This window comes from Psittacula echo (genome assembly GCF_963264785.1).
Source record: "Psittacula echo genome assembly, chromosome: 5".
In the NCBI taxonomy this organism is placed as follows: Eukaryota; Metazoa; Chordata; class Aves; order Psittaciformes; family Psittacidae; genus Psittacula; species Psittacula echo.
The window spans coordinates 54,269,026-54,291,613 of NC_137739.1; the positions used below are offsets into that span (position 1 = coordinate 54,269,026).

A 22,588-nucleotide genomic window follows, 5' to 3' on the forward strand; every position below is an offset into this window, starting at 1 on the left:
AGTCCAGTAACTAAGGTATAACACAAACCACTACTGTTACCACCAATAATAATAATGATAAAGGTAATAACAAGGCAAGAGAATACAACACTTCACCGACCGGTACCTCGCCCCCACCCCGCAGTGTTCCAGCCCTTGCGGGTAACTCTCAGTTACATCCTGGGCATGACGTGCTGTGGTATGGAATACCTCTTTGGCTAGTTTGGGTCAGGTGTCCTGTCCCTGCTTCCTCCCAGCTTCCCCTCCTCCCTGGCAGAGCATGAGACTCACAAAGTCCTTGGTCAGGGTAAACATTTGAGCAGTAACTAAAAACATCAGTGTTATCAGCTCTGTTCCCAGGCCGAAAGTCAAAAACACAGCGCTGTACCAGCTACTAAGAAGGAGAAAAAATGACTGCTACTGCTGAGCCCAGGACAGGGAGCTAGATGAACCCTCTATGCCTCATTGATTCTCAGCGAGGCAGCTCAGATCCAGTCTCCTCTGCAGCCTTCCCTCTTAGCATTCACTTCACCCACATGGGCAGTGCTGGACAATATTTAATTTTAAAGAGACAGAGAGAAGGAGAAAAAAAAAAAGGTAGAAATGGGAAGAAAGGAGTAGAAAGGAAATGCTAATGAGAGAGAGAGCAATGATAAAAGAGAGAAATTAAGAGAATGACATAGAAATAAAGGAGCTGGTGAAACTGGGCAATATTAAGAGCTGAGGTAAATGCCCATGTCCATTAGTTACCAAATCAAGGTATTTAAAAACAGAAAGGATTTGGGGAATGTAATGCACCAGCATTGTCTTTGCTGGAGCCCAAAGGATTTAATAGGCTTACTTCAGGAATAAATTTAATTCCAGTGTAACTACATCCTCAGTACATTTTAAATATAATATATTTAGCTGAAATATAGATGGCAGAAAGTCAAGGTGGAGTGTTAGGACAAAGGAGACTGCAAACAAGGATCCTGACACCTTCCCCGTTGGGGCCAGCGTCACACCTGGGAACTTGCAGTTGAATTCAAATAGAAGAGAAAATGAGAGAACCTAGGCTTAACCCCACTGGTCTCAAATAGAAATAGCAACTGGAAATACAGAGATACCTAGGGAGGAATGTGACAAGCTGACGAATTAGGCAAGAGCTTGCAAAAGGGTATGAAAATCAAAAAAAGCCGATTTTGTGTATAGGAGCATTGTATCTTCAATCAATTAGAAATAGTCTGTCTTCTGATGTGACCTACTCCTGACAATCTTATCAGAGGCTTGGACGTTTGACAAATAGAGTGGTTTTGTGGCAAAACTGGTGTAAATGTAGACCATGCCAGTGAGGCTGATCTTTCAGCAAAGACGGGGGCTTGAGAGGTAGGTTTACAGCAGTTCAACGTGGCCCTGTTGTCACCACACAGACTTATGTGACACCCTGCTGATGGAGGATCTCCCATCCTAAGCCAGCATCATGACTGGAGACAGGGAGCTATATGGACTGATTTAAGGGCAAATGGCATGTATGCTGATCAGACTGAGAAGGAGAAGCATCATATATACTGATTAGTGAATTATCCTGTCAAACCCTGTTTTAAGTCTGAGGGGAATCTGTGTACCTGTCAGAAATCGATTGGGATAAAAGTAATCAGTAGTCAGTAGATGCTGTCTTTCTAATCTATGCCATAGTGGTTTGGCTAAGTGATGGTGTGAGGTGATCATTGTCTTGAGTGTTGTATATGAGAAGTTGAAGTGGGGGGATTCTCAGGGCAACACAAGTAGTAGCCATGGGAGAGGCTGGTCAAAGAAATCTTTACAATGACTCCTGGAAACGATCGCCAGCAAGATCCTAGAGTCTTTTGGGGAGATGGTGGAGATACCACAGGTTGAACTTTTTCTGGATATATTCCTTGAAGCAGCTGTGAAAAGCTATGTGCATAAGAATGGCTGATGTGATATGAATTAGTCTCTCCCACCTCTGTTTTCATCCTCCTTGCTTGAACAAGGTTCTGAAAGTGAAAATGTGTCAAGTGTGGAAAATGAAAATGAAGCGGTGTGTTCTGTTGAGTTTGCTGTGCCCCAGGAAGGCTGAGAGGCAAAACAGGCTCCACTGGGAGAACACATTATGTGTGTGAATGTGTTGGTTCTAGGGCTTGCTTTGTTCAAAGTTGGAAGAAAAGGCTGGGGAGAGCCCAAAGGTCAAGTCTTATCTCCACTGAAGCCAAATTGTATAAAGGGCTTAAATAGCTGGAAAGACAGTCATTTGAAAGGATGTCAGCTTAGCTCTGCTTTGTGGGAATGCAGGTAATGGGAAGTAGTTTCTAATTGCTTGATTAACCAGCACCTCCAAGGAGACCATAGTTTTCATCCACAGTTAATTGTAGCTTTTGCCTGTTGTTCAAGGGCTATTTTGCCATTTGTAAGAAATTTCCTGCAGCCATACAGTAATGGAGCTTGCTGTTTGAGCAAGGCAGGATATGTCAACAGTTTGACTGTGATTTGTAAGCAAAGCACATGTGGTAGAGGAACCTCCTCTGCTGGGTTTGTTAAACAGGATGCATTTTCACAGTGATGTTTGGAGAACCCAGCTTTAGGTTAAAGGACTTTGCTCTCCTTGGATTCCTGCTGTTGTATCTGGCATGGCACCAGTGCTGCACAGTAAGAAATGGATATTCCTCATCTGAGAAGTCATTGTCCCTGCAGCAAAACTGTGGCTAAGAAGGGTACTGCTCTTTGTTCCTCCAGTTTAAATTGCTCCCAAGATTCCCAGGGTGTTTTCTAGGTTGTACACACAAATGTTATTCATCCACTGCTGAAATGTACCCAGGCACACCTGGGAGCATGGTCACTGCAATGATGTGCAGCAATGCTACATGGCCATTTGACAGGGAGGGACAAAAATTGTATGTCCATGCGAACCTGCCATGGGAAGGATTTAAAATGAGGCCACAGCAAGGTGCTCATCCCCCCACAGCAAGAGACTTCTCTGCCCTCGAACTGTTGGAGTATGAGAAAAGACAGAGGGAATGGAAGAGACTCCTTTATTTACTCCTATTTCTGTGCGTACTCTTGGTACAGCATGGCAGCCTTTGCTGTGCCAGTGACTGGGAGAAGGATGGACTGATTCCCTTCCTTCTGGAACTATTGATTATCATTTTAAGCTCTGGTGAGACATATGCTTACTTCTGATTTGCAAAACTATTGAAGCAGTGTTCAGCCCTGTGGGAGAGCAGCTAGGCCTTCAGTAGGCTGTCTTGTATTACACTCCATATCCTACAGCATCTAAGTTGTTCCCAAGGGAATATGAGCCGCTTTCTTTTTTTTTCACATGAAAAACAAGGAGGTGGTTGGTGACAGCCAGCATGGCTTCACTAAGGGGAAATCCTGCCTGACCAGTTTGGTGGCCTTCTATGATGAAGCTACAGAACTGATGGACAGGGGTAGAGCAGTTGGCGCCATCTACCTGGACCTGTGCAAAGTGTTCGATGCTGTCCCACAAGATATCCTTGTCTCTAAATTGGAGAGACATCAATTTGATAGGTGGACCACTCGGTGGATAAAGAACTGGCTGGATGGCCGCATGCAAAGAGTTGTGGTCAATGGCTCGATGTCCGGCTGGAGACTGGTAACGAGTGGTGACCCTCAGGGATCGGTGTTGGGACCGGTCTTGTTCAACATCTTTGTCGGTGACATGGACAGTGGGATTGAGTGCGCCCTCAGCAAGTTTGCCAATGACACCAAGCTGTGTGGTTCGGTTGATACGCTGGAGGGAAGGGATGCCATCCAGAGGGACCTTGACACGCTTGTGAGGTGGGCTGATGCCAACCTTATGAAGTTTAACCATGCCAAGTGCAAGGTCCTACACAAGGTGAGAGCAATCCCAGGCACAGCTACAGGTTGTGCAGAGAAGAGATTCAGAGCAGCCCTGCAGAGAAGGACTTAGGGGTGTTGGTCGATGAGAAACTGAACATGAGCCGGCTTCAGTGTGCGCTTGCAGCCCAGAAAGCCCAACCGTATCCTGGGCTGCATCAAGAGGAGCGTGACCAGCAGGTCCAAGGAGGTGATCCTGCCCCTCTACTCTGCTCTCGTGAGACCTCACTTGGAGTATTGTGTGCAGTTCTGGTGTCCTCAACATAAAAAGGACATGGAACTGTTGGAACAAGTCCAGAGGAGGGCCATGAGGATGACCAGGGGAGTGAAGCACCTCCTGTCTGAAGACAGGCTGAGAAAGTTGGGGCTGTTGAGCCTGGAGAAGAGAAGGCTGCGTGGAGACCTCATAGCAGCCTTCCAGTATCTGAAGTGGGCCCATAAGGATGCTGGAGATGGACTCTTCATCAGGGACTATAGTGACAGGACAAGGGGTAACGGGTTAAAACTTACACAAGGGAAGTTTAGATTGGATATAAGGAAGAAGTTCTTTACTGTGAGGGTGGTGAGGCACTGGAATGGGTTGCCCAAGGAAGTTGTGAATGCTCCATCCTTGGCGGTGTTCAAGGCCAGGTTGGACAGAGCCTTGGGTGACATGGTTTAGTGTGAGGTGTCCCTGCCCATGGCAGGGGGGTTGGAACTAGATGATCTTAAGGTCCTTTTCAACCCTAACTCTTCTATGATTCTAAGATTCTGTAGTTGACTCCGTATGTTGCCCTAGAGAAGATGCATTTACTCTGCTAGATCACAAGGTCTTCAGGTCATGATGCTGCAGATCCTGATATAGCCCCAGAAAGTCTCTTCCCATGCTGACACTGTTGTCCAACCCATCCGGGATGCCAGGACACTTCCTGCTTCCTCTTGTGTTGCACAGCCTTGTGGCTGCGTGTTCTCAAAAGTCCTGGTGTGTGGCAGTCAGTGCAAACTCATGATTGCTTGGGGTTGTGGGACTGATGCTGAATGGCTCTACTGAACACCCAGGTCTCCCATAGCTTATGATTCTGATTCTGTCCTTAAGTACCTCACCCCAGCATCTCTGTGCTGGGATGCTCTGTGAAGCTGGCCCTTGCACACATCACTAGCAGACAAGAGAAGACCAGATTTGGATCAGCAAGAGCCTCTTCTGCATGATGTGGGTGTTATATACATCACAGGAAATCTTTTCCTACCTACCCACCAGAGTGGATGCTGGGCAGTGGTAGCCATTACTCTTGACAATATGAGGGGCTGGGAAGTGGGACGGGAGGATTTTGCCCTTCATCCACCCCTCTGAGTCTCTCAGTAGGCCCTGACAGGCTTCCAAGCAGCCGTCAATGAAAACCACATTTGAATTAAAACTATAATGAGGAATAAAAAAACTTCACCTTTTTTCAATAACTCAGGATATAAAAAAGAGATTTTTATCAATTATGAAAAGGATTTGGGCCATAAAGAGGTAATTTAAAGAGTCTGAGATGGATGGCGAATAGCATTAATGTCACCCAGAACAAATGGGCCCGCATTACTCAACTGAAAGGCAGGAGCGGCTGCCTCTGCAGGTCCTGCTGCTGCCTCTGCTGTGCTCTCCCTGCCCTGTCTCTAGTAAGAGGCCCCAGTCGCTCTCAGATCGCGGTGTACACCAAGCTCTTGTGTGCACAGCAGCTGCCCAGAGCCACTGCTCCTTTGCTAAGGGCAGACAGGAAAACCAAACAGGGAGCTTCACATGGCTCAGGTAGCCCACCTTACTCTGTTCCTTGTGTTGCTGCTTGCTCCGTTTGCAAGCTCCAGTGCTACTGAGCCTTAGTGTCACACCAAGGACACCCTGGTGTTCTTATTGCCGGGGGGAGCTTTGGAACAGGGTTCTCCTCCTTCCATGTTTTCTTTCTCTGCTTGGAGGTCCTCAGAGAGGATCTGCCTGAGTCCTGCTCGTGGCAGCCTCTTCCTGTGTGCTCTAAGCCCCTCTGCTAAGACAGGGAAGGTTTTGTGGAGATATGAGAAGATAGTCTTCTTTGACTTCCTTCAGTCTAATAAGGTTTACAATACAAGTGGGTTTTCTGTATGGTTATTTGGAGGGAGTTCTGCAAGGAAGTGCAATATTGGAGATCAGAAAATGCAACGGGGAATGGCTTGGGAAGGAGTGGCTCTGATCTGCATGCTTAGTGTCATTTTTTTCTTTAATTTAAAAAATATTTTAGGTGCCTGGGGTTAGTGTATGACATACCTGCATGGAATTCATTGGCTGTAGTGTCTTGTGTGGAGATGGTAAGCTCTCCTCAGCACAGTTTTCTCAGAGTTTTGATGACACTTGAAGTGTTGCTCTGATACAAATAGATCTTGGCTGGCAGTGCACACCACAGCTGTGTTGGGCTGTGTTCAGTGTCCACGTCCTGCGGAGGTGGTAGATGTGCTGCACAGCAGTGCTCTAGCCATCAGCAGAAACCACCTCTCAGCACATGGGTAACCCTTCCAGTTCCAGACAATCACTGGAAATACTATCTGTAACTGGGAAAATAGTCCTTATGTGGCCTTCTTGCATATGGAGACTTTCTTTTTTCCAAACATGGTGTGTGTCTCATTTGCTCAGCAATCTCTGCATTTATGGCACAGCAGGGGCAGAAGCACTGAGCTGCCATGTGGAGGGCCTGGCTTCTCTTTCAAGGCCTGCTGCTGATACAGTCAGAAATATTCTTACCTGATGCTCTAACCTAGACCCAAGCTGGGTTTAGAATGCCTGATTTTTCTCTGAGGGAGTAGAGAATCCTGTCATCTGCTGTTCCACTGATCTTTTAATATACCACTTGACTCTGCCTGGTTAACATCTCCTGTTTTCTTTCATCATTTTACATCTGCCCAGTTATTTGGCTCTTGACCCATCGGAAACCTGAAAACATGATGCAATGAGTCTAGTGACTTTTGGCAATACGTTATTTGTAGATGGAAACAAATGACATAAGATGAAATAAGGAGTTCTGGGGCCCGACCTTGACATATTTGCATTTTCCTAATGCACAGAATAGACACACAGCATTTTTATGAATGTTTAAGATGTGCAGTGATCTAATAAGCTCTGTTTTATGGCACTTCTGGGATCTGTCTGGGAAACCGCGCCTGATTCCATGGAAGGATGCTGAGCTATAAAAGCACTTTAACCCTGGCCAGAGGTTTTCCTCCCTGTAAAAAAGCTGCTATGAGTGGGAAGACTGAAAATTTCCTCATGGGAAGCCTCACTTTTAACATGCTTTTGCATTTTGAGAATTGAAGCAAAAATTGGGATCTAAGGGGTCTCAAAGATGTTTCCACCATTAGCAAAGTGTGTCAGTCCCTAGTAGGCAGGCAAGCCTGGGAGAGGGGAAGTTTTCTCATGTTCTCTTTGGAAATCAAGTTATGTTTGTGAACATTAAGCACATTTTGCACTTATTTTCTGTAAGCTTTGCAGTGCTTTCTTTTACAAAATGCATCATCCAGAGCCAAACCTGTGAAGCTACCTGCGACAACTGAAGCAATAAGCTCACATGACCTATTGCTTGTGTCAGGAGAGCTGAAGCAAACCCATGAGTTTCTGTGTTACAATGCTCACATAACCACTCCATCTCAAATTGGCACATTCTTGGAAGAGGCTGTTCAGCACCAAGCCTTCCAAATTTGGAATTATTAGTAGAAAATATACATTAGTTGGCTCATTTCAGATAATGAATGAAACTGAGGTGGTGTCAGTTGTGAGTGGAAAACAAAGCTAATTTTGCCAAACACCTTCTTGAATGTAACTGATTGGTTCAGGTCTATTAAGTATTATTCCCATTTATCAAGAAAGGCTGGAAGGAGGGTAGAGCAATTAAAATTACCAGGGCCTGTTAAGAGGCATTATACTAAAGAAGTCTTTCCATGTAACTTTTGCTGCCTTGTCCTATGTGAACTGCTAGAATCTTTGCCCTGGCTGCCAAGAAAAACCTCTAACCCCTCTTATTCTTTTCCTTTTTTTTTTTTTTCTGTTTTTCTTCCTTTTTAATTTTAAATTTTTGTTTGAAAGAGCTGCGAGGCTGGTTCTTAATGGAGTATGCTGTCGAAGGCCTTTGTCTATTCCTTGCAATCATGAAGACCTGCTCAGGAATTACAGGTTGGCTGCTCCAAGCTAAATGTGTGAGACACTGTGCGGTTCTTAGTGAGTGAGCAGAAAGGAAGGCAAGGGTATGGACTGTACTGGTTCTGTGGGCCTTGTCTCTCCATTGCCTACAGAACTATAGCACGCTGGTGACAGTGTGTTGTGTTGACCATTTCCGGTGACTTAGTGTCCTATACCCGGTGAAGGAGGAGATGCAGCCTGACCAGTAGCACTGTCTGGGCTACTCTCTACAGCGCATGTCTGGAGTGAATCACACTCATTGGCCCTTTGGTAAGGTGGCTCCTCAGGTTATGAAGAGGTGTTTCTTGAGATGGGTGCCCCTGCTTACAGTAGGTAGAATCAAAAAACCTGCTTTACCCTCATCCACAGGAGCCCAGTGATTTTGAACTATAGGAAACAAAGCTAGATACCAGTCAGCATTTAGAGGCTCTGTCCTGTTCTCATTCCAGAGCCTAACTCTATTGCTCCATCTGTTTTTGAGCGGAGCTTCCTAGGGAAGGAAGTAGGGCAATTGGATTCTGTCTCTAGAATAGTGGGTTGCTGGATTGCTCAGAAATGCATGTGAATTAATCAAAATTAACCCCCTACCTTTGTTTCCTTAGCTCACTTTTCTCCTTGTAACAACTTCTAGCAGTACACCCTGGGGTTGTCAGAGGAGAACTTACATCTGAGGTGGAAGACAAACGAGCTGTTTTCCACTGCACCCCAGACTGGTAGCCCTTCCGTTTGTGATGCTTGTCACTCTGCAGTGACAGCAGCAATGCTAGGCCTGTAAGTGTAGCTGATTTATGTTAACTGTTGAAACGATAATGTTTAATCTGTAAAGTGCTAATCTATTTTTTATGTTGATTATGAATAGGCCAGCTGTGCCTACTTTCCTATTCATAGAGTTTAGTGAACAAGCCCATTTCACAGGCTGGGTTTGGAGCATGATTTACATGAAAGCAGACACTGCTTTAAGGAGAGTAAATCAGCTGAGTTACATCCCTGAACGAGGGACCTGGCAGCTCAACAAGATGTGGGGGCAAGGGAAAAAACATGGGAGGAAGAGGAAGAAGAGACAGATAATACATCAGCTGTAGAAGGAGGAGATGGATCAGAGCAGAGTCATGAAAACTATGGAAAATATGGGCAGGAGAAGAAAGGAGATGTTGATATTCAGAGGGAAGATTGACAAGAAGGAAGCAGGAAATCGTGTCAGTGGCTTAGCATAGGGCTTTCCTCTCTGGACTAGTGCAGAGTGCTCTGAGCTCCAGGGTTTGTATGACTGGTCATTAGGGCATGCTTAGAACCCCTTTCCCAGCATGGTGCCAGTGATGCTGTTGGCAGAGTCGGTTGTGGATTTAATTTGCCACGCAGTCTGTCTTAAATGATTTTTCTGGATCTCTGTATGTTTTTTTCTGAGAGTAGGCTATAAAGGATACAAGCTCCAGGGTCCCATCCAGATTTCTTTGTCAGTTGTTCTACCTCAACTTCTCTTCAGTCCCTGCATCCAGCTGTGCTGCTTGCATTAACTGACCTGCCAGGTGTGCTGATGTTTCAGTATCCCATGAAGGTACAGTCAGTACCAGTAACTGGCTTATGAGCTTTACATCTTCAGCAGGATTTTACTACCTTTTTAGCATCTTTCTTCTAACATAGCAACCTCATTATATCCCTTTCCTGATATGAATTAAATTCAGACAGAGTTGCCCGCATATTCCAGGCTGCATGTACTTCCGTGTCCACCTCAGATCCTCACTGCCACTTCCCTGCCCTATTACTCTGAGGCAATGTTGTGCTTCAGTGAAACTTTATCACGCTTCCATTGATATAATTATGACCTAAGCCTGAGTAAGAGACATAGCTGGGTGGAATCTGGCTGGGACTGGGCTTTGCACTCTGCACGCTTTAATTGTACTGTGCCTCTGTCCACCCTGATGACAGGCTATTGGATTGTGCAATGCTCCTTCTGTCATTCCTGCTTTTTGTCCCAGGCCTAGAAACGCTTTTCCCTCATCCCTTTCTGAGGAGGGACATAAAAGCATTTCACATAGTACTCATGGGAGTATGCCCCTCTCCCCCCATTTTAGGTGCTGGAGTAGAAGGTTCTGTCAGTATAGCATGTACTCACGTATATTCAGTGCTGTGCTGCCAGATATGTATCCTGCAACATAGCCCTGTGCTCCCCCTACACAACCTGCCTCTGTACACGCAAACACATGTCCTGACCCTGTTCTTCACTTGCCTCTCTGTGGATGGAGGATTTTGCCTAGCATTCCCTACACAAGCTGTGCACACAAATGCACTGCCCCATGCCTCCTCCTTAACTCTGTGTAAGCCCTGCCACACATTTGCTTGCCAATCAGATATTTGGAGCCCACCTCTTCCAAACATATACCAGCAGACATCCCCTCACCATTTTCTGTATAGTCACATAAATGTGCCCACAGACATTTTTCTCCCAACCCCTTCTCTCATACACTTGTCAAAACTCCCTGGCTTTCAAAGCTGAATCAGAGGCATTTGAGATGAGGCACAGGTGATGTGTGTTCCCGAAGGTCCCTATATATTCTCAGGCTCTGAAAGCTGGTTATTTCTCACTGGACTGCTGCTGTTGTGCAGGCTTACTGCTGACAGGGCCCTTGGGGCATCTCTTCAGTCCTCAACAGAGCCCCCCTCTGCTTGTCTGTGACTAAAGTGGAGCCTGGTTGTTTTGGGTCTGTTGACCCTTTCCTACTCGGACTTCAGCCAGTGATGGTAGGGATGTGTTTATGCCTGGAATCGAAAAAGTCTTGGAAATCCATTTGCTTTTGTGTTTGGGTACTTCCTTAAATCTTACCTTCTTGCTTAATGCGCCAACTGGCCCCATCCCTGTATCATTTCAGGAGAGGTTTCATCTTGATACAAGAAAGTAATTTTTAACATTGATTACTATCAATCATGGGAACAACCTCCCAAGGGATGGTGTAGAGTCCACATCACTGGAGGTTTTCAAGATGTGGTAATATCACCCAGGCTCCCTTTCCCATGAAAAGTTGGACCAGATGATCTTTTGATGTTCACTTCCAACCTGGGCCGTTCTGTGATTTGATGGTTCTGTCTTTGCAGCAGTCTGTATGCTCTTGAGGGTTGTGATTCCAGTCTGTCTGAAGGATTGACAAGTGTGGCTCCATCCTTACAGACAGGAGAGATGCAGGTGAAGTAATATTTCTCCAAAAAGACAGAAAAGAGTGGATTTAATGAGCATTGTTCAAGTGGGAGACAGCTCAAGATGAAAGAGCAAATTAAGAGGAAGGAAAGCATTTGTATATGCAAGGGGAGGGAGGGGACTATGAGGCAGGTTGAAGCATCTACCTCATAGCCTGCACTATTTGAAAGGAATAAATAGCTCACAAGTCACTACTTTCTTTTTCAGCATGATAGAATGGAAGTGAACAGGAATATATATATATACATGCCTCAGCTTTGCTCTGTTTTGGTCTGTGCATTTTGCATACACTATGAATGATTATATCGTCCAAAATAGAGTGCATACTGACACTATTTACTGTGCACTTTGAAAGCTTATCTTTTTCCACTTTCTCTCTCAAAACAAGCATAGTTGCTGGTGGACTCCAGCTTGGCTCTCTGGATCAGGAAACATTGGCTGCTGTTGGAGGCTAGTCACAGGCAGACTGGGTTGTGGAAGTGGTTAGGATAGCGGGAAGGTGACTAGCTGCACAAGATGTTTATTCTGAGATGAAAAGAAATGGGATGCTGAGTAAGTCAGATCTTTGTGCAGATTAACTGCATCTGGAAACATACAATAAGCATTTTCCCAGTGGCCATGTCAGGGTTAAGGGACTTTATTATCACTTGGTGGATCCAGAGGAAATAATTTATTTTGGTGGTACAAGGTTCTAACAACTTCTGTATAAAGAAGTGAACTGGACTTGCAGTGTAAAATTATGATGCACCTTCCAACAGCAAAATCTTTTCTTTGGTAATGGGCATTTTGGAAATAAAGAATTTCCTGGAATTTAATTCTGAGTGTGGAATTACAGACAAGCGGAAGAAAAGCTATCTGCACTGTCTGAAATGGAATGCTTCCACCAGAAGTAATGTTCACACTGGTGAATGGGTCAGAGACTTGTTCTGATTCATCCCAGCTTTGCTGTTTCTTCTCTCTGGTTTGCTATATGTGCTTGTGCTACTGAAGATGTGCCAGCCCTGTAGTTAATATGTGGACTCTGCTTTCCGACTCCCCACCTTGATGTCTGCCTTACGTCAGAAGCCTAATTGTGTAGTCTCTGCTTTTAGAGTGCTTTGTGAAACCAGCACCTGGACAAAGAACAGCTGAATGAAGCTAATCATGGAAGAGGCTGTGGTGATGCTAGTAGAAAACCTGTAGAACTCCAACTGCTGAAAGCATTAACTCTGAGTTCTGAGCTAGTCTGTTAATCTTAGTATCCCGTGTCTCTGGAAGGTAGTAGGACACCCAGTAGCTTGACTGTTGAAAAATATTTATCTCCTTGTGCCAGTCAGGGGATGTTCCTAAGCCACTTAGGTTCTAGTCTGGGTATGACAGACAATCCTTGCTTTTATTGGACTGAATATTGTTTGTTTGTGGGAGCCATGAGTAAGTGGCTCACCATTCAGCAAGAAAGGAGATGAGGTCCACTTCATCGGTAGGATCTTGGGAGATCTACATCATCTGTGTCTGCTCCTTGCTGTTACTGCCTGTTGTAGCTGTCACCACTGAGATTGGTTTCGATCCAGGATGAGTGATGCTCTCAGACAGTTCTGCCTTGTCTTAAGAATCTGACTTAGGAAAATAAATGAAGCTACCGTGTGTGTCTGAGCACGTACTCTTAAATAGTAGGAGTCATCAGGGATGGAATAAAAGGTGCTTTTCCTCAAAGTATGACTCTAACAATTAAAGCTATTATAGCAAGTAGACTGATATGTTGCTGTACAGCTCAGTGGATGGATGAGATGAAAGCAAGGGTGGCTTTATGTAGGCTTTCTCAGTGTTTTTCTAGCCAGAAGAGACTGGAGAAAGAGGATGATAGGTTAGCAGAACAGGGAATAGCCAGTATCCTAGGTATCTGGTAGTGAATGAGTGAGCCAGCCTTGGTCTCCAGATGATGGGATCAAGGACACTTCCTTTAGCAGAGTTCATATTCTGTAACACTCATGGCTTTGTGACTGGGAAGTGCTGTTGGCAGGATCACAGAGAACATTCTCTGTGGTATTGCTAGTAGTGGGCTGCTGCGTACCAAAGTGGTAGCAGGTAGAAATAACAGGAAAAGATGAACTTCATACCCCAGCTGGCTCACAGCCTTTTGTGAGAAGAAAGGCTGATGGCTGATGGACAGCCCTCATTTTGTGCTATTGCAGTGCAATGTTAGCAGTGATTAATTAAGTTAGCAGTGATCAGCATGCCAGGAGCAAATGTATATACTATTGGCAGATGAAGTTACATGTCTGTGGCTCTGTGTGTAATAACTGCTATACATGTACTGTACAGATAGGTTTTTAAAAAGATATTAAAGTTACAAATTTGATCCTGAGAAGTTAGATAAGGGCAGATTTATAGCTGACTGGACAGCCCTAATTCTTCTTATCCATGCATGAGCTTTGTAACATGGTGTGGCCCAGCATCACAGGGGATATCAGGAAGAGCCAATGTTAGCTCTTTAAAATTCTAGGCAGGCACCTTAATGCACATCTCCCCTTGAAATGGACCGCAATGCTTTGCCATCCCGTGCACTGAAAGCTGCAGGGATTTTGTGTAATAAGCCACATGTAATTGTTTCAGTGCATCAGAATACACTGACACCTTTTACCTGTATTCATTTGGATGCAGGGTATACCTCTATATAGGTACACACTTTCATGTATGTATAATATGAGCACCAGGGAATCCATTCAGAATAAAACTACTATTCTGTATATATCTACAATATTATTAAAAATATTGAGTTAATAAATACATGTTCTTGACAGATGCATTTAAGAACCATCAATTGAGCTTGGCATTCATTAGGCGGGGAGAAGTCCAATCAGATTTCACTGACTCAACAAAGCTGCCTATAAATTGTGGGCTGTTTGTTCTGACGTTTGATGAATTATTCTTCATAATCCACTGTCTGCTGCGATAAATCTAATCTTTCAGTTTTTGCTGTCTTAATAATTCTCAGAGCAACACTGTGACATTTTGTTTTCGTAGAGCGGATAGCAAGGCTGGGACAATGGAAAAAACCCTCATTCCCTATCTGAGTAGGTTGCTTTACTCTAAGGTAACATTTTTCTCATGCCTAGAACTCTGGTCTTGCAGACTTGCAGGACCCAGTGAGTCCAGGCACAGCTATGTGTATATTCTTGAAAAGGTGATCAGCCTAGGGTGAAGTTTGGAACCCTTAAACCTAGTCCAGGAAGGGCATTCAGACTTTTGAAAGCAATAGGGCCCTTGTGTCAATGCGGTGAATTCCAAAATTTCTGGGAGCCACAAGCCTTAGAAGTGCTGTATCAGACACATAACTGAGTAACTCTTCAGCTATTCTGTCATAGAGGGACATAGAGGAATAGAGGGGACATTGTAGTATGCAGTGTTAAGATGACAGCTGCAGCCCCCAAAGCTTCCCATGGAAACCTACTCTCTTCCCATTTTAACAGTGCCCCACACTGTCACTGCTGGGAGGCTGCAGACAGCATGATTATCTGTGTAAATCTCAGAAAGCTCCTGCAGACTGAGCTTGCCTTAGCAAATTGCCATCCATGGATCCATGATCCAGTTCAGTTCTGTCTCCCATCAGGAATGGAAAAAACAGATGAACTGAGTCACCTCATTAAAGCAATTCCAGCTTGGAGAATCACAGCACAAGGAGATGTGCAAAATTTACCTACCTCAGTCACTTTCTTGCTGTCAGCTTCCACCAGGGACATTTCTCCCAACTTTATGATTCCCTTTGTCTTGAATGGATTTATACCAGCTTGCCCATATGCATCTTCCTGTACTGCTGCATGGCAACAACATGCTTGGAGATTGTGAGTTGTTCCTGGCCATCACGACACAATACTGCTGTTAATGGAGCTCTGTTGTATCATGGCCTTCAATGAGTATCCTGGAGGTAAGAAGTTCAAGTTAATCCTGTGCTGCCTAGTCAGCCCCTTCTTTAGTAGCAAATCATCTCATAGATTGCTATCTCCAAATACAAAATGCAAGACTTGGGAGCAATTACAGTATGCTGTGATCAGAAGAAGAGATCTGCTGTGAAATTGTGGCTGAGGTTTTGAATGTTTCAGTTTGCATTGCTTTTTGGTGATAAGAGAATAGCATCATCCCTATTGGGCCCCTTTTTGTGAACTGTTTTGAACGTCTGTGATAGGTGAAGCTATGGAGCACAGCGAAGTGTCTGTAGAGGTCCTTAGTCTGAGATGGTGTCAGCTCCTGCTGCATGCTCCCCAGATGTGCCAGATTGGCAGTCCCCTGATGTGGGCATATTTGCACTCCATTCTGGCATATCTCTATGTTTTTGTTAACAGAAGCAACTTTATTGTCTGAAAGTTACATGACAGAGGTTTCATGAAGATGCACTGTTAGCAGAGACTGAGTCAGCTGTGGTTCCCCCATACCGTTTGCACTGTCAGAAACTTACAGGATCTATCAGTAACTTTCTTATAAAAGTAACTTTTGAGACAGGTCAGTCTGATGGGAAGAGCTTCTGAAGATCAGACCAAAACAGTGAAGTCCACCACTGCCTCCAGCTGTAACCATTATTGACTAAGAGACAAAGGCTATAAAAGCATGACAGGCATACAGTTAAGCTTTACTTGGTATGATTTTTCAGCTTCCAGTAAGCTGAAGGTTATAGAGATTTCCTGGGCCAGAGATTGTATCTTGGTGTTTAATAACTTGTGATGGATTTTCTTCATTGACTTATCTACCCACCTAGAATTCTGATATTCATAATATCCTGTGGCAATGAGTTCCACAGTATAATTGGTGGAGAAAAAAATACTTCTTTTTGCTTTTTCTAATCCTGCCATCTGGTAATCTTGTGTTCTAACTGACAATTTGCTGCTCCTGAGTACTTCTATGGGGTGAACAAGCATTCCCAATCCTGTTTGTCTATGACAGAAGTGATTTCATAGAGCTCTGTGATGTTCCCTTCCCATTGTGTGGCTTTCCAGGCCGAAGTCTCCTTTGAAGTCCTGGGAAATATTTGAAGACAGTTTAGAAATGCTTTGGTGAAGGACTCTCTTCCCCTGGGAAATGCTGAGCTTTTGAGTCACCTTGCTTATACTACCTGTGTTGGAGTGGCTCAGCTCTGGCAGAGGAAAGGTTTTTTGTAAGTAGTTGTGGAAAACCAGGATTTTCAAAACTATCCTGGACTCTGCTGGAAACCCCCTGGGTAGGACTTGTAATGCTAAATCTTGTTACTTAGATCCTTTAGTGGCCTTATTCTGGCTACATCAGGTAACAGGGGTCTGGAGCACTATGCTGTTTCCGTGGTTCAACCTGCCAGCTAAACAGGGCTGGGCTGCTGAGACACCTTCTGTTAGTGATCCTGCATCCCCCTGTACCCTAAATTTGTCCTGAACGGACTGCTAACACATGGCCAGTGTTCATCTGCTGTGGTCGCTATGGCAGAGCAGAGTCACCACATCCCACTTGGGATGTTGTTACGTGCTGCTGAGCCAGGAAGGGGCTCCAAGACTGAGGGTTCTGCTCCAGCATACCTTGTTAGCAGCCTTTCTGGCAAGGGAAGGGAATATACCTCTCTGTGGAGTGGGCAGTTTGAAAGCAGGTGGTAATATTTGATCATTTGTTGCAGCACATGGCTATAAAAAGGTTGGGATTAAAAGACAGTATAATTCAAAAGAAATTAGTTAGCAAGACATGCACAGTTAACATTTAAGTTTTGGAGATTAAGACATTAGGCTGGAACTTGGGATATCTGGGTTAAATCCCATCTCTGTCAAAGACTTCTCAGAACATGCTGGGTGGGTCGTGTATGGTAATACTTTCAGAAAGGACTCAGGATTCAGAAGTTTAAATCCAATTGACTTCCAGTAACTTCCTAAGTGTTTAAGAACAGGATTCACATAAATGCTGCGGCATTCTGATGCTCAGTGCTGCAGCAGCAGCTGGTGTGTGCCACAGACCTCAGGCAGAGCAGCATGTGCTTTGGGAAGGCACTTCACCATGTGAGGAGGGCCTGTACGTGACAACAGGGGACTCCTGGAAAGTGAGAGTTTGTGCAGGGCCTGCCATGGCTATGCATCTCATACAGTGGTACTCTGGGCTTAATGATGGTCTCTAGGTGCAACCTCAGCACAAATACGTCCTAATAAGTGTCTAAGTGTATAGATCCTGTAAGAGCTTTTTTATCAGCTCCCTGAGGTGTGAATACTAACACCAACAATCATGAAAAGATTTTGCATATTTAAAATTAAATGAGCTTCATTCTTTAGAACTAGACAGTCAGGGCTGCATTTCCAGCCAGTGAAATACAGTGACACATTCACTTGCTGGTCAAGCATGTGCCTCATGGGGAGCTGGCTGTATAGAAGGCTAGCGAGGGAAACCACTGTGTGCAGGGACGCTGCTCACCTGTACAACTGTAAACCAGCAGCTGGCTGTCCTGCTTCTTTGGAAAAGCAGCCCTAAAGGTCCTTTTCTCTCTTTTAAATCTTTATTAAATCTGAGTGGAAACTATGGTTGTTTCATCCCCTACCAGGATTACAGATGGTAATAGCCAGTTTGATAAGGCCCTTGGAGACCAGCTGTGGCCTGAAAGAAGCTTGAAGAGTTCCTTAAGTACCATGTCAGGTGCGCTTGAGACTGTCCCAGACCTTTGCTAATTACACATCCTGGAAATGATGGTTAGAGTTTTTCTTAAGGGTGCTTATTAGCTGGGTGCTTGTGAGCAGTAAGAGCCTGCAGCCTGCTCCAAGAACTCCCTGCCTGCATGAAATGGATGCAGCCACCTTCCCTTGGGAAGGACCCTGCTTTCCGTCAGGCAGTATGGAGGCTGGCTCACCTCTTCTCTGCTTCCATGTCATACAGCCTCTCGCTTGCTTTTGCTGTGTCAGGGAAACACAGCCAGTATCCGAGGCACTAGCTGCCTCCAGCAAGCTGCGAAAGCAGAGTTTCATAATGAATGAGGGTGATTTGCTAAGTGGGGGTCCTGGAGCCAAGCCTAATTGTGCTGCTGCTTTATCTCATCCTCACACCTGCTCATGTAATGGCTTGGGGATCTGCTCCCTCCCTCATGTGCACGCTCTACCCTTCTACTCCTGGAGGATCCATCAGTTCTCTGGCCCTGTTGCAGTCCCTCGCCTTGCTGCCCTCACGTGTAGCCTGTGGATGTACACAGATTTCCCCTTGAACTGCAGCAGGGCCACGGGGTGGCTCTAACGAACATGATAGCTAACCTGGTTTTCATGTCCTAAATAACAAGTTTTTAAATGAAATCCTTCTGCTCAAAAGAACTCCTAGAGACAGCTTTCTTCAAATGATGTTTCCTTAGAAAACTTTGTCACGCAAGAGTATTGTATATATGATTCCTGCCAGAGGGAATATGTGAAGCTTTTTTTTTTTTCCCCTGTATGCATTCAGTACTGGTGAAAATGGTTGGATTGACAGTGTAGGCAATTAAAAGCTTTTGAAATAGAGAGCAGGTGGAATTTTATTTAATGTATATATCGTCTTTCTATAAATGTACCTTATTGGATTCAGGCCAATGAGCTCCCAGTTCTGTGCTTTAACCTTTGAAGGATGTTACCACCCTTATGACAGTTTAGACTAGTAATATCGGTTGCTGCTCTGTAAAGGCTACACTTCTTTAATATGAGTATGTGGGGTAATGAGAGAGTTGAAGAAAGCTGCAGCTTGACCTCGTGTGGTAAGTTCTTTGCATTTTTTTCCTTCCTTATGGGATCTCTTAGCCCAACATGCTCCTGGCCACCTTAAGTCTCTTCTGTTTAACAGATCCTCTATTCAGCTGATAGAAAAACTTCACCTAAAGGTGAAGGTCCCTGTGTGTCTTCAACGTGTGTCCCCATAGCTGTCTGTCATCCTAGGTGATTTTTTTTTATACTAATCTGAAATGAGGATCTCAAAAATCCAGAAGTGAGAGGGAAAAGAAAGGGTGGAGGGGAAGAGAGAAAAACCTGTTTTCTCTAGAGGCGTGAATGTCAATAGGTTTGAATTATGGACCTGCTGTAATTAAAAAACACGTAACTAGTTGTTTTTAAATGCAGTTGTTTTACTTAATTGATTTTGCTGCCAGGACCAAAGGGAATTAAATAAATAAATAGAATGCACCTTACTAGTGAATTACTGGAGGCAGCTGACTCCCTATTGGAATCAAATTGCTGCAAATGCTCCAGATTGTTGCTAGCAATAGCTTTCAGTGAAAGGGGTTGAAAGAGAAGGGGTAGGGTGGTGTGGGAGGGGGCTCATTCCCTGGCAGCTGCAGAAGGGAACAGGCTGCTCCTTGTATAGTATTTTTCTTCCTTGTCAGCAAAAAGAATATTCAGTTAATGCTTTGCATGAAGACTTTGCTTAGAAGGTCTTTATTCATATTTAATTACTAGCTCGCTGCAGCTCCCATCTTTAATTACCTTTTAAAAAGCAGGTTATAAAAATGCACTGACATTCTTTCTTTTTTGTTACTGCATAAATTACAGGCTTCTCAACTGCTCACCCAAAATCAGTCCAGCCTGTGGGAAGTGTGGGATAGGTTCCCTTTGCTGACTTCTTGGCTACCTCAGAGCCTTTTCTGCACCTTGCTCTACAGAGCAGGACAGAAACCCTCAACTAGCATTACATGAACCAGCTCTGTGCTTGAAGCCACATAACCATGTTGGCACTCCCTCCAAGCTAATTTAACAGTGCAGAATGGCATCTCTAGTGACCATAGTAATAGTGTTTTCAGGGTCCTGGCTGCCCGGTGCTGCACTGAGGGTCTGTAGCAAGGTTCTGTATTATGCAGGACAGATGGGCCTTTGCCCATCTCCCATTGCCTCACCCATGTCTGTTTAGGTTTTGGATTCCCCTGGTAAATCTGCTTGTTCATCTGCAACTCTCCTTATAGTCTAGTCCTGAGTTTCATGACCAGAGATGCCAATAATTTCCTTTCCTGCCCATAAAGTGCTTTGCTGACCCCACCTGGTGCTTTTTGTGAGCAGGGAGCACTGGTTACTTTTACTGGGGGTATGAGAAAGTCCGTCACATGAAACATGTTTTCAGGGCAAGTCATAAGAAGCACAAACTCTAATTTTTGTCCCCCTGCCCTGAATCCAACCCTTACCACTGCTCCTGGTCATCCTGGCTTTCACCAAGTAAGCTAGGTGACACTGCTGTAATGCATGGGAATATGCAGTCAGGTTTCAGGGGTGATGGTGGGTGGCATATAAATATCTGCAAAAGAAATACATGAAAAGGGACAGCTGTTGGCTTCTGCACCCAGTAGTGACCAAGGATGCTGACCATAATTGCTCCAGCCCATTTTCAGGACAGCCTGGAGAGATCCCTCACATGCTACCAGGCCACTCCATATCCTAGATGAAATGCGATGCTGGGACTCTACCACAGGTTTCCATGAGCAGAGTACCTCCAGGGCACTTCCGTGCTTGGCAGGCTTCACTGGGAGTCCAAGCAGTGACAAGGCTCAGGCAGAAAACAAGGAAAGGATGAAAGGGCTGAGCCTGTCCAGCTTTGGCACATGCTATCTCTGTCCTGTGGGCTGGACTTCCTTTAAGATGGTCTCTGGCACCCCAAGCTGATGCTTCTTTCTCTTCTTCTGGCAGATAAAAGAGCTGTTCGTGAGTTTTGAGTACACTCCCTTGGGAGCAGCATCGCTAGCCCAGGTGCACAAGGCAGTGCTGCAGGATGGGAGAACGGTGGCAGTGAAAATCCAGCACCCAAAGGTCCAAGCTCAGAGCTCCAAGGATATTTTGCTCATAGAGGTAAAACTACCTGTTGGCTTTGACTTACAGAGCAATTGCCATCAGAACATGTGAGGGCCACATTCACACTGTTGTGGTTTAAGCAGGTATAATACCACCATCGTGTAGCTTTGAAACCTCCATGGAGATAAATGTTGCCTTATGGGTGACATGGTTTAGTGTGAGGTGTCCCTGCCCATGGCAGGGAGGTTGGAACTAGATGATCTTAAGGTCCTTTCCAACCCTAACTATTCTATGATTCTAATATAGAAAGTGGTGAGGACTGCGGTGTGGGCAATTGTGTGGATGGAAAGACTGAGGAAAAGGGTAAGAGTGAAGGAGGGCAGAAGAAGAAAACACGTAAACGTGAATGTCATGAGAATAAGTCCATATGAGGTTTAAAAACTAGAGAGTGAGTCCTAAAGTCTGTCTTCAGCCTGTGAAGACAGCGTGTTAAGTGGTTGATTAAACTGGCCTTATTTCCCTTGCTGTGTGCTGTGTGGCCAAGGAAAAATCATTCTACATGATTAGCATGTGTTTTTCAGTTAAATTCCAGTGTGGCTTCAAGAAGGGGGCTGGTAAGTGTTTAGAGGGTACTGTTGATGCAGTGACACGCAGTTCACCATCACAGAAGATCAGGAATCAAAGATCCTATCAACGATCCTGCTAGCACACTCTCGGAGAAGCACATAGCTAAAGCTTCTTTAGACATCTAAAACACCCAGCTTTGAGCAATTGTGGCTAGTCTGCAAAGAAGCACAGATGGTTCCAGCAGGAGCACATCACATTGCAGCTTAATATTTATTCTGAATTTGTAGTGAAATTTTTGGGGTTCAATAAGGATATACCAGTAAGATGTGATATTTCTGTTTCAATGCTGTTTCAAGAACAGAGAGCTGTTTAAACTAGTTTTGGGTCCAGCTGAGGATTTGGATTTGATTCTGGTCCTCTCCAGGACTGACTGCAGTGGTTTGCCCAATGAATTTGCTTTTGTGAATCACCACATGCACAGCAGATCTCAAGGGGCTTATGGCATCCTTCATTCCTGCCCGGAACAGAATGGCAGAAACTAAACAGTCAGGGAGGAAGGATGAGCAGGTAATGAAAGACTCTGAAACCAGGGCAGTGAGAAGATGATGTAGAAATGAGCCAAGACCTAAATCCATGTTGGGACATTTGCCCTTTTAACAGTGTGTATAATAGAAAAATACCTCCTGCCCACCAGCAGTGGTATGTTATTGTGATTGCTGGTTATACTGGTAAGAAACATTTAAACAAATGATTTTAGAGTGATTCTTGTCTTTTCTGGTTTTAGACTAAACCTCCTGGGAAACTTGAAACTAAACCAGTGTATTTCATTTTGGCAATTTAGTGTTGTCCTTCCTCAAATAGACAGACAGTCTATTTTGTCATCCTCAAGATCTGTTGTGTACACACAGCTATAGTAAAGTAGTTCACAGCATGACACACGCAGCCTTATTTTTTAAAGGACCACTTGTGAAGTGTTGGCTTATATGCATTATCATATCCTTCTGTGGGACTATTTTTGTGTAGGCTGCACTGAAAGCCAGATTATCTGCACTGAGGTTCTGGTCCTTTAAGAATCAGACAGCTATTGCAGCTAGGTAGCAGGCTGATTTAAATATTGATGGAGATTGTCTTATTTGGAGATTGAAG

At 44.6% G+C, this 22,588-nt stretch overlaps 1 protein-coding gene across 1 annotated transcript in view; it reads left to right on the plus strand.

Annotated features, from left to right (window-relative positions):
- Positions 1–22,588, plus strand: part of ADCK1 (aarF domain containing kinase 1) — a 79,452-nt gene that overhangs the window by 34,296 nt on the left and 22,568 nt on the right. Inside the window, exon 5 of the mRNA XM_080620001.1 lies at positions 20,774–20,932. Within this exon, the coding sequence (XP_080476127.1) occupies positions 20,774–20,932 (159 nt within the window). The remainder of the gene's footprint in view (positions 1–20,773; positions 20,933–22,588) is intronic.